Source organism: Hipposideros armiger, unplaced genomic scaffold, assembly GCF_001890085.2.
Source record: "Hipposideros armiger isolate ML-2016 unplaced genomic scaffold, ASM189008v1 scaffold_191, whole genome shotgun sequence".
Taxonomy (NCBI): Eukaryota; Metazoa; Chordata; class Mammalia; order Chiroptera; family Hipposideridae; genus Hipposideros; species Hipposideros armiger.
This window is the reverse complement of record NW_017731541.1, coordinates 440,403-452,023: the sequence shown is the minus strand read 5'-3', so window position 1 is coordinate 452,023 and position 11,621 is coordinate 440,403. Positions and strand designations below refer to the sequence as shown.

Here is an 11,621-nt window from a genome sequence, read left to right as displayed (position 1 = left end):
GAGAATCCAGGATTTAAACGATAAAAACAAAATTTAAAAAGCAAACTGAGCAGAGGCATCAGTAGTTACTCACTGCAGGGGAAAGAGTGTTCACTGATTTATCCCAGGTAAAGAAATGCCAACAGACACACATGAATAAACAAATAAACAAACTGGCAATAATAACAGCCTTTGGAGAGAGGGAAAAATCAGAACCCAGAGATGCTACAATTTATTATCTAAAATGTCTAGTTTTCAACAAAAAGTTTTAAGACATGCAAACAAAACAAAACAAAAACAAGAAAGTGTGTGGCACATACTCAGGGGAAAAGGCAGTCGATTAAACAGTTTCTAAGTGTCTCTAGATGTTAAGAGTTAGGAGAAAAATATCTCAATGAAGATACTATAAAATATTCAAAGAATTAAAAGAAACCCTGTTTAAAGAATTAAAGTCTGACAATAATGATCAATAAATAGAGATTCTGAAGGAGATGAAAATTATTTTTTTAAAAAGAAACAAATGGAAATCTTTCAGTTCAATAGTATAATAAATGAAATGAAAAATTCACTACTGGGCCAACAGATCTGAGATGTCAAAGGAATCAGTGAATTTGAAGACAGCAATAAAGATGATCAAATCTGAGAGCACAGAAAAACAAGATTTGAAAAGAAATGGACAGAAACTCACAGACCTGTGGGACACCATGGAGTTCCAACCAACATAAACTGAAATTATCAAAAGGAGAGATTAAAAAAAAAAAACACAGAAGTTCAGTTGGTTTAGGGTAGGACTAGCATTTTTGAAAAAGAGAGAGAGAAAAAAAAACAGTGAGTCTAACATGCAGTGAAGTATTTGAATAAATTATGGCCAAAATGTCCCCATATTTGTTGAAAAATATTAATCTACATATTCAAAAAACACAATGAACCCCAGGGAGGATCAATAAAAGGGATCTACATCTGGACACATCACAGGTAAACTCTTGAAAGCCACAGAAACCTTGAGGGCAGTAAAACAAAGACACTCATCGTGTAAGGACAGCATTGGTACAATCAGTGGCTGGCTTCTTATAAGAAACAATGCAGACAGACAGAAGACAGACTCATCGGGAAACCGTGAATTAAACCCAAACTCCACTAGGATGGCTATAGCCGAAGGACAGTGTTGACAAGGGAATGGAGAAACTACAAACGTCATCATGTTCCTGGGAATATAAAATGACAGAGCCACTTGGGAAAAAGCTCTGCAGAATCTTAGAGTGTTAAACACAGACTCACCGTGCAACCCAGCAATTTGATCCCTAAGAATCTACCCAAGAAAATAAAAACATACTCGCCTATGAAGACATTTACATGGCCATTCACAGGACATTATAATTAACAGCCAACCCTGGAGACAACCACCAAGGTCCATCAACTGGCAAATGGAGAGAGAAAATGTGCCCTGGCCTCACAACGGGTGCTGTCCTCGGAGAGAACAAGCTCACTGAAACAGGGGTAAACCCCCGAACACCTCAGAAACGAAAGAAGCCAGATACAAAAGCCTACATATTACATAACCCCATGTATGTGAAACAGCCAGAAAAGGAAAAGTTCAGAGACAGGGAGTTTGGGGATTTGGATGGAGATTAACTGAAAACAGGCATGAGAAACACTTTGGGGTGATGGAAGTGTCCTAAACTGGATCATGGTGACAGCTGCACAGATCTACAGTTTTACTTAAAAAAAAAAAAAAACATACAATTGTACACGTAAAATGGGTCAATTATGTGTACATATGTAAATTATGTTACAAAACAACTGTTTTAAAAATGGCAGCATTTAATTCAACAGTGAAAGTGCAGGAATGGTGCGCATTTGCCTATCACTCAGAAAATGAGCGTAAGAGTTAGAAAAAAGCAGAGAGGAGATTGTGAAGAACAGTCCAGGGTGGCATGATGCCATGTGTGTGCAGGGCATCACCCCCCTGTTTCTCCTGCAGGCTGGCTCTGCAGGGACCTTCAGCGTGGCCACCGACATGCATTGAAGGAGCTGGCGCTAAGATTTAAGTGTGATAGGACTCCGCCTGTGGATTTGCAGCACCCAGGGTTTTTTTACATAAACTGACACTATTGTGCTCATCAGCACAGTCTGCTGAGAGCCCCTCAGAGATCTCCCCTCTGAAACGATGGGTTAGCTTTGTGTTTACCATCTAGCCACAGGAGTGGGCGCGTCACCTAGCACAGGCTGAGTCAGTCACTGCCCCTGGGGGCCACTCCCCCGAGGTCCCGTGTGCCCTGACGTGACTGGTTAGGAATTCCCAGACTGCAAAGCCCCGACTGCTCTTTACCCAGCCCTTTCTCAAAGCTGTGTTTGCAATGAGTGCCTCTGAAGGATGAGGTGACAGCTCTCCACAAACACAGAGCCGGCTTCCTCCTCGGGTGCGATACAGCAGTGGGCCCCCGGGTCTGGTGCTTCTCGCCCGTGTGGGTGGCGTCGTCTGTGGGAACTGGGACTCGGAAACAACGTGAGCGTGCCGACACTCTGCCTACAGGTCCTGCTGTGAGTAGTGTCTTCCATCTCTGACCCAGGAGTCTTGTGTCTTCTGCCAGCACCACCCATGAACCTGGCACGCCAAATCTGATGGCTTGCGAGTGAGGTAAAGTCTTGAACCCATAACAGTTTGTGACTCTTAACTCACAGCATATTTCACTTACACACAGGAAGAAAACAAGTCTAAATTTTGGAGTCTGATCTCCACTGTATCTCAGAATTTCCTGTTAGCCAAATCACATAGCCCACTCGCCATGAATGGATTTTATGAAATCTAGATTTGTTTTGTTGTGTGGCCAAGAATGTTTTGAAGTCTAATAACAAGATGAATTATGTGAGGAAAAGAATAGGAGACCAAACTCAGAAACCTGTTAAGTTTTCACATCAGTTCATTCTCCTGCTGGGAAAGACGCCTTAGACAGAAAGGAGCTGAAACGTGGCTGCAGAAGGTCCCGAGGAGGCGCCCCGCTCTCCAGTAAGGACGAACTAAGCAAAGGTGTGTCTGTGGCCGACACTGGGTTCGGATCCCAGCTCTGCCACCCACTGGCCGTGTGGCCCTGGTTACGTGGCTTAGTCTCTCTCCGTGTCAGTGTTCTGACCAACGTCATGGAGAGGAACGATTTCATCGCCATCGCAGTGTGGCGTAGGGATGAAGGGCCGCGTGATGGCACGGCGTCCGGCCCATGCTCCCTGGCCTTGCCCTAGGCGGGGCCACGAGACGCCGCGGCTCACCTGTGGGACGTCAGCACCACGGCACAGCCTTCCCGAACCTCCTTCATTATAGCTTCCCACAGGAACCGCTTGGAGCAGGGGTCCATCCCCGAGCTGGGCTCATCCTAGAGGAGAGAAAACACACAGCGATGGACCTCAGAACTTACATCGGGCAGACGCCTGCCGTGATAGCACCCGGCCCAGAGGGCATCCCTGCTGCCACATCCTCGCTCAGTGAGGCCAAGGGCACCTCCTCCCAAGCTGGGCTCCCCTCGGTGACCTGGTTACTTAGCCCCACCCTGATGTTTTCAAAATGCATCCTCAACCTCTATAAAATTTCAGAATGATGGCAGAAAAAGGCTTCATTTATTTCACATCAAATAAAGTGAAATTTCTTGGAACCTGAAGCTTTCTCCTTCAATAAACACCAGCGCACTTCTTATATGAACCATTTTTGAGAAAAATGCTTCTAGACTGTATGATGCATTTCTGTGCTTTCTGTAATCAGGAGCTCTAAACACATTTTTCTTAAGAGCTTAGGGTCATCAACTTCCCCAAAGAAAGAAACAGAAGGGACGTGAACGAAAAATGGCACAGAACCGGGACACACACTCCTGATCTTTTCTGCAGGTCAGGTGATGGGTGTGCACAGTCACAGAGGAAGTGCCTGCGAGTGTGACATGCACTGTGGCTAGAGGTGGTGCATTTTCCTGACCCCACGTTGGTGTCACTGTGAGAGCCACTTGTCCCCTCTCTGGGGAGAACTCCCAAGGCCCTCAGGGTGTGTCTCAGACCACATGCTCTGGACACATCACCATAGTCACTAATGCTTACTGTGGCCCCGTGAATGTGCATTAGTTCAGGGACCGCTTCAAGGACCCCGGTGGACAGACCACATATTCAGGAGCGTTTTCAGACGAGGAGCCACGCACACACGTGTGAGGCTGGGCCCCGCTGTCACCACCCTGATCGCCAGGTCAACGTCCTGGGCAACCACGGGAGCCGAGGGCAGGACTGTGAAGGGCACCAGACGCTGTGCTCCAGCGTGGAGGCCCGGCCTCACTTCGCGTCTGTGCCAGGTGGGGCTGAGCGCAGGGAAACGCCATGAAGACGAACGACCAGCCGCCTCCTCTCGCAAGGAAAACAGAGTCTGCAAGCTGCAGCATTCTGCCCGCGTTGTGTTCATTCTGATTTCAGAATGTGCGGTTGTGCCATAGACCTTGATTTCGGAGCTCGGGAAAAGCACCCTTACAGCAGGTAAAAGGGGGGTTCAGGTCAGATTCCAGACGACAAGCCATAAACGGTGGGGCCACCTTCCATCGCAGGCCTTCTGGGTCCCTTTAGCTCCCCCACTGAGGTTCTGTTTCCTCTTAGTGGACGAAACAGAAAACAAAAGGACTTGGTTGTTCCCCACTCTGCGCCATGCCCCTCAGGCTCACAGAGGTGGGACTGCCTCCAGCGATAGAAGCCCAACTGTGGGGCTCAAACAGTGACTGCTGTTTATTGTTTGAATGATTACTTTTGAAATGCAAGACAATTGGCTCTATCACCACCTACAATTGCGCTTGCATCCTGCAAACTAGGTTCACTGCAGTCCCCACCTGTCCCCAGGCCACCTTGCGCCCGCTGAAGGCCCTCCCCGCCCCCCACACCCACCCTGCAGCCTGACGCTCACGGATGGACGGGGTCACTGCAGATGTGACAATCATCTACCCGCAGGTATAAAAAGGCTCAAAGCAACATGCGAGAGGCCGCGCATGTGTTGGTTTTCATGTTACAGGTGAATTCTGATATTTTTTAAAATACTGTTTGTAATGTTCAATTTTTATGGCCTCTTCAATTTGATAAATAAAAGTTGACTATCGAAACTAAATCTTTCCTTTCTGTAAAACCCCAGTGGTATTTTGGGTTGTGTTTGGGAGGTGCAGCCTTAGGGCAACAGCGCGCAATGCGTCAGAGAACCAGCGCTGCGGATTGTGAGTTTCCTCCCGGGAGGAACACTGCTGCGTCAGCGCAGCTTGTTTGAAGGCGCGAGCCCGTCGCCCGCGTCTGGGCCACTCACCAGCAGGAGGAGGTCTGGCTTCCCCAGCAGGGCCAGGGCTGCAGACAGCTTCCGCTTGGTGCCACCGCTGTAGGTGACCACAGGTTTGTCCACGTGGGCTTCTAGGTGCAGGCGCCTCACCAGGTCCCCAGCAACCTGGAGGAGAGGAGCTGTCTGTGAGCGCACCCCACTGGCCGAGGGCCCCCCGGAGCCCTGCCCACCCCTCACACAGTCCCTTCAGGACGTGGGGTAACTGAGGACGAACCAACGGCCCCACTGCACCAAGCTGGGCTTTCCGTGCCAGAGAGCCATCAGAATGACGGCCAGGAGACGGCCAGGACACTCCCGTCTGCAGCCCAGGTGGGGGGGCAGACGTGTGTCCACACTGAGGTGGGCGGCGTGGGGCGGCCGCAGTGCAGCGTGGGCATAAAACCCAGAGAGAGGGCGCTTCGAGGGGGCAGAGGACTGCCGGGGACAGGTGTTTGGAAAGAAAGACCCCCTTCCCCCGAGAGGTGCCAGGGTCGGCCCACTCAGCATTTGGTTTCTACAGCCCCCGGCTAGGGCGAGAAGTCAGGTCATCTCTTATTTACAGCTGCTGGGGACACAGGACGGTGACTGCACGTCAGCACCCTCAGCCCCAGGGCAGCTCTGACCCCCAAGCACGTAGCGCGTCCACAGCTTCCCATCCTCCCAACACCTCCCACCATTTCACACGGGGACGCCGCTCATTCCTTCTCCTCAGCAGAAGCAACCGTCCCGTCTTCAGAGCCTGGGCGTCTATGCCACCCTCCTGCTCAGCACCCGTCATGTGTGTCCTGCTGCCACCGTCAGCTCCCAGTTCTGTCTCTGGACAGGTCCTGGGGGGCCTCGGTCATGCAACAATTTCGTTTCCAACTCCATGTAACTTAAAAATTCTAGAAACCATTTTTCTTTAACTCTTGTGACCACAGAGGTATTAACTGAGATTTGATTTTTAGATATCGTCCTGTGATCAAACTAGTCAAGGTCATATCTTAATTCTCGTTTCAGAAAAGGACAAACCCTTAAGTAAATGGGCCAATAACTGCATGTCCTAAATAATTAAATAAAACACAGCTTTAAACTAATGCATATAAATATTATAGATAAATGACTAAAGTTGAAATAACAACCACAGTAACAGTGACAATGATGAGATAGAAAGAACTTCTAAAATATTAGGATAATAGTTAAGCTTCCCAATGAAAACTCTCAACATAAACGTCTCTGTCGCTTTCGTTGTGCAGCCTCCAGAGAACACAGAATAAAGAAGCTGGCTGTCCGGTCGGGTGCGCCCAGGAAGCACGGGGCAGCCCGGGCCACGCAGCCAGACCTGGGCCCCTGCGCCTGCTGCGGCGCCCGCCCTGCGGTCGGTCCTGTGTTCTTCCTGGGACGGCACGCTGCCCGCTCCCGGGCTGCTCTACACGGACCATGCCCCTCTGTGGCTGCATTCTATCCAATTGTTTCAAGTAACATAAGCTGAACTAAAGTGTACTGAAATAAATCAGAAAATTGTTCAAACAAAACATTCGGTTCAAAACAAGCAAACGAACAAAAGTATTCATGGTGGTGCCGCGTGAGGGATGGAGAGACGCAGCGCTGCTGGCCTGTGACAATCAGAGAGATGGCGGACTGCGGCCCCTGTTTTCCTCAGAAAGGGTCTTCCAGAAGTGTGAGAGCCGCCCACAGGTGGACAGTCCCCTGGGAGGGGAGGGGCACAGGGAGGTGCCTGGAAGACATGATAGGCTCTCAGGGGGCGACGCTTCCTGGCAGGGCAAGCGCTCGTAGCTGTGGGGCCAGCAAAAGTGACACACTGGGAAAATGACATCTGTCCATAAAAATGACTGAAAATGTAATGCGTGTGTATTGGAAAGCAATGTTTATTTCGCTCCCATCCACCTTATTCAAAGACTGGTGGTATGTAAATAAAAGCTGATCCACAGAGAAATGACATAAAATAGTCATGAAAGTGCCGGGTGCTGTCGGAAGGCCTTCGGGATAATAAGAAAATTTCTGAGTAAACTTGCCGAGCTGTTATCACTTTTCTCACAAAACCAGGAAGCATATGCCATGTTTTCCCAATTTCAAAACGGGTGAAATTGTACAGCCTGCAAACCCTGGACTGGTTAACCACAGGAGAGAGCTCAGAATACACAGGAGCAAATCTATCGGCTTCATCTAGGGCTGTGAATGCCATGTTTCCAGAAAGTAACTGAAAATGGTCAAATAACAGGTATTTTGTTGCAGTCTTTCCTGCACTCAGGACTCCTGTCAAAATAAGGACAAACGAATTACGGTTGGAAAAATACTGTCCAGACCCCCAAATGGAGAAGTTAATGGAACCTCTCTCTGCTTTTAGGTAGTTTTCTCCCATGAAGTTCTAGAAATTGTCCCACACTTAAGGCCTGAGTCTGGGATCCATTCATCTTTCTGTGCCCAGGGCTTAATCATGCTCCACACAGAACAGACCTTCGTAAATGTCATTTAAACCAACACAAGTGGGGCAGAGACTCACACATACATCTGTTTGATTCTAAAGCCAAAATGTTTCCACTAGCACGCGTGATGGCCACATGAAAATCTTCCGTGAGATGAAAGATCAAACTGAGGTGTTAGGTAGAAAAAAGGAGCCACAAGATTTAAGACAGAAACGTCCTTCTTACCACCCTCCCCCTGACTATTTCCTCCAAACACCCATTCCCCCTTTCTCAAAACTTCTAGCTCCTTCTAACAAAAGTGACAGTGAGTGGAAGAAAAGTTGAGGATAAAAGTTCCGTCTGCAGAGGGGACCGGAAGCAGGGGACACAGCCAGGGCTCCGTCCTCCCAGACCAGAGGAAACGGAAATGCAGGCACCTCAGTCCCCAGCCGGATGCAGTGACTCAGAGGACAGAGTCTGAAACTACCTTACACGCGTCTCCAGTGCCCAAGACATGTCACCCTGTGTCCTAAGTCATTTGGTTATAACTTAATATATATTTTTTACCAGGTTAATGAATTCAGGCTCAAACATAGACACTACACAAAAGTACGTGGTGCGGACAATGAGGAAAATCTGAAAATCCTCTCATCAACTGGCCAGGCTTAAATTCAAGCCAAGTGAGGAAAGGCATCTTTTCCTTATGCAGTCGAGGGGCTGGGGAACGGAGCCACATGACCATCCACAGAAACGACCACAGGCGAGCTGGGGCCTGGAGCGCAGACGGGCCCAGCCCAAGGTGGGGCCTCTCAGGTGGGAGGAGGTGCGGCCGGCACGCGGGGGCCTCTCCACAATCAGAGTGGACGCTGGTGGCCGCCCCAGCACAATGAAAACAGGCGGCAGCCTGGGGATGAGAGCAGGTGACACACCAGCAAATCCCAGCTGTAAGCATAGGTGCTGAGGACTGGAGGTGAGGCGCCAGCTGGGGCCCGATGCCAGCCCTGAGGAAGGGACAGATGAGCCCCGCCATGACCCCCCGCCACCCCCACTTATTCAGCCACCAAAGGGGCGTGGAAAATGAGACTGAGCCATTCATGGCGCTAGAGAGTGCATCTGACCAGCTGCAGTCTGAACATACTAAGCATCACTCAGAACACGGATACGAGGGCTTTGTGCGATTTCAAAACAAGACCCAGCACATCCCAGCCCTGCAGCCTGGGAGGACCCTTGTCCCACTTGGGCCTCAGCTCCCCATCTGTCGAACAGGTAATAAGCATCTTATCTCCCTCCGATGTTTGCTGTGAAACTCAGCACAGTGCTGGCCCAGAATGACAACTGAAGCGTTGGCTGCAACTATCGTTTTCTGGAATTTGTAATAATCCTCTGATCACCTAATGCTAAGCACATAAGAATGAAAGGCCTGTTCCACAGTTCAAACATTTCTAAGATTTATAGGAAAGGGGTTGCCATGAGGGCGCTGACTCCTCTGGGAACACGTGCTGAAATCTTAGGAGCCTCTGAGCAATGCTGTCTGTCAAATCAGCTGCAGTTTCAAGAAAGAAATGAAGCCCATTCCTAATTGGCAACAATTAAGATGACTTTTCTCGGGGAAGGATGCAGAAAAGCGAGCCCGTGAGGCAGCTGCATATCGGGGGCAAGCGCTGTGGCTGACAGGAAGCACCCAGCCTCACCGTATTAACAAGGACTTTTTCAAAGGGTGCATTTTCCCAGGACAAGAAAGGGCCAGCTCATGGTGCCTGCCAAGCACCCACCTCTTTAATCATAAGCTAACCAAGGAGCTGGCAAAGGCTGAGCCCCGATCCGCTGGATTTCAATAGCTGCTTCCCTGCAGAGCAGGGCTCCTGGAGGCCAACGGCTGTCTTTTTATTAAGGTGGGAGGTGGTGGAGGGACCAGGACCCCTCTGGGGACGTGGGGAGATTGAGCCCTCGTCTCACTCAGAGCTGCAGAGCATGAGCGAGAAGGGAGTCTGGAGCACCTCACAAGGGCACGGAGAATGCGTTTTCATGGAGCGGTGAAGGTGACGGCTGTCGGCTTTGTCTCCTCTGAAGCCTGGGACACTCCATCTCCTGCACAATCTCACTGAAAAGGCAGCCCTAAGCCTCTTATGTCTGCCCCTTGTTCAGAATCCAACCTGCAACGTAGAGAAGGCCCCAGTCTCTCGGCGGTGAGGTGCAGAAAAGGTAAAACTGTGCCTTAAGCACCTGCCGCTCTGGTGGCGGCCCAGGCGGAACAGCCCGCGAGCTGTCAGTCAAGGCTGTCGGCTCTGCTCGGCTGAGCACCGCTCATCGCAGGAGACTGGCAGCTGCACCCTGCTCTCTCACTGGCGCACCCCACTCCAGACAGAGATGAGGGGAGTCTGCAGTCTCCGGCCTCCTGAGCCCCCCAAGAAAGAGCCGGCAGGCAGCTGTCATGAAGGAAGCCGCCCTGTCCAACCCCTCTCTGAAGCCCGCACCAGTCTGACCCTACACCGCCCGCCCTGGGGATACGCGTCTACGATGTCTGTCCCTGAATACAAAGCATCAGTCCAGTGATGTGAGAGGCACCGGGAGGGAACACGTGGGAAGGATACAAAGGGGCAAACTAACGGTCCTGTGCCTTGTCTCCCACTACATGACTTCCTCACACAGACCTGCTCTAAATACATAATGTAAACACAACAGAAACACATTTCAGTGTAATCACCATAGTGAGAACATCGTCCAGGTGCATTTATCAGACACTGTGGTTCCTTCTTGTGGGCTGAGACAGCTGTGTTGGGATTCCTGGCGGCGGCGGCAGGGGGGCTTTTTCGGGAGAAGTGCAGCCTTACCTGAGGGATGCACGCTTTTGGAATCCCGCGCAGGCTGCAGTAATAACGCAGGTGCTCCCACCCAGTCAGGAACTGGTCCAGGGCGTCCTGCTGCGGACAGTAGCCGACACGAAGCCCTGCCAGGCCAGCGGAGGACAGGGCCACGTCCTCTCTGCAAAGAGAAGCAGCAGCACAGTTTGCAAATTTCAGCACCTCAGATAACATCTCCCATTTCTTAAACCTGGCCCATCACTAAGAGGTTCGCTGTAGCTTATCTAATGCAATTAATTAACTTAGCAGTGCTTTCCTGGCAAGTTTGTGCAGGCTGGTTGCTGGTGCAGGAGTGCATTCTGCTCTGACTTGGTGGGGGCCACTGACCACATCCTGTGGTGCCTTGGGGGCCTACCCCACCACCTAGAGCTGTGTTGCCAGGGGCACCCTGAGCCCCTGGTCCCTGGCCCCTACCTCCACAGGCCATAGAGGGTTTTTTGCAGCAGCAGACAGCCCGCAACAACCTATAAGGATTTTTGGTGGTGAGCACGGTTCCAGAGCACACAGCAGCTAATTGCAGGAAGCTCACTGCAAGCCTGAGAGGGAGGCCAGTGCATGACGCACTGAGCCCTTCCCCCCAACAGCTGGTGCTGAGTCGCCCAGAGTCTCTCTATTGCTGAGCAAGTGGTCTGCAGATTAAAATGGGCGGAGAGCCCCTCTTTTTTTTTTCTTTTTCCTTTTTTTTCTAAGTGATCTATCTAATACATCGAAGCAATCACAGAGCGACAGCCAGAATGAAGAAACAAAGAAACATGTCCCAAGTAAAAGACCAGAAGAAACCTCTAGTAATGAAACTAAATAAAACAGAGGTATCTAACCTTTCAGAGACAGAGTTTAGAACACTGATGATAAAAATGTTTCAGGAACTTAAGGATGACATAAAGAAGGATACAGAAATTATAAAAAACAACCAGGTAGAACTAAAGAATACAATAACTGAAATGAAGAACACACTCGAAGGAATCACCAGATTAGATGAAGCAGAGGATCAGATCAGTGATTTAGAAGACAAAGTAGCAGAAATCACCCCGTTGGAACAACAAAAGGAATTAAAAACAATGA

The 11,621-nt window shown here is 50.0% G+C and overlaps 1 protein-coding gene across 1 annotated transcript in view; it reads right to left on the bottom strand.

Moving 5' to 3' along the window:
- ABCA13 (ATP binding cassette subfamily A member 13) overlaps positions 1–11,621 on the bottom strand; it is a 235,256-nt gene that overhangs the window by 18,033 nt on the left and 205,602 nt on the right. The window contains exons 46-48 of the mRNA XM_019652970.1: positions 10,530–10,680; positions 5,285–5,419; positions 3,244–3,347 (exon numbers count right to left, since the gene is read on the bottom strand). Of these exons, the coding sequence (XP_019508515.1) occupies positions 3,244–3,347; positions 5,285–5,419; positions 10,530–10,680 (390 nt within the window). The remainder of the gene's footprint in view (positions 1–3,243; positions 3,348–5,284; positions 5,420–10,529; positions 10,681–11,621) is intronic.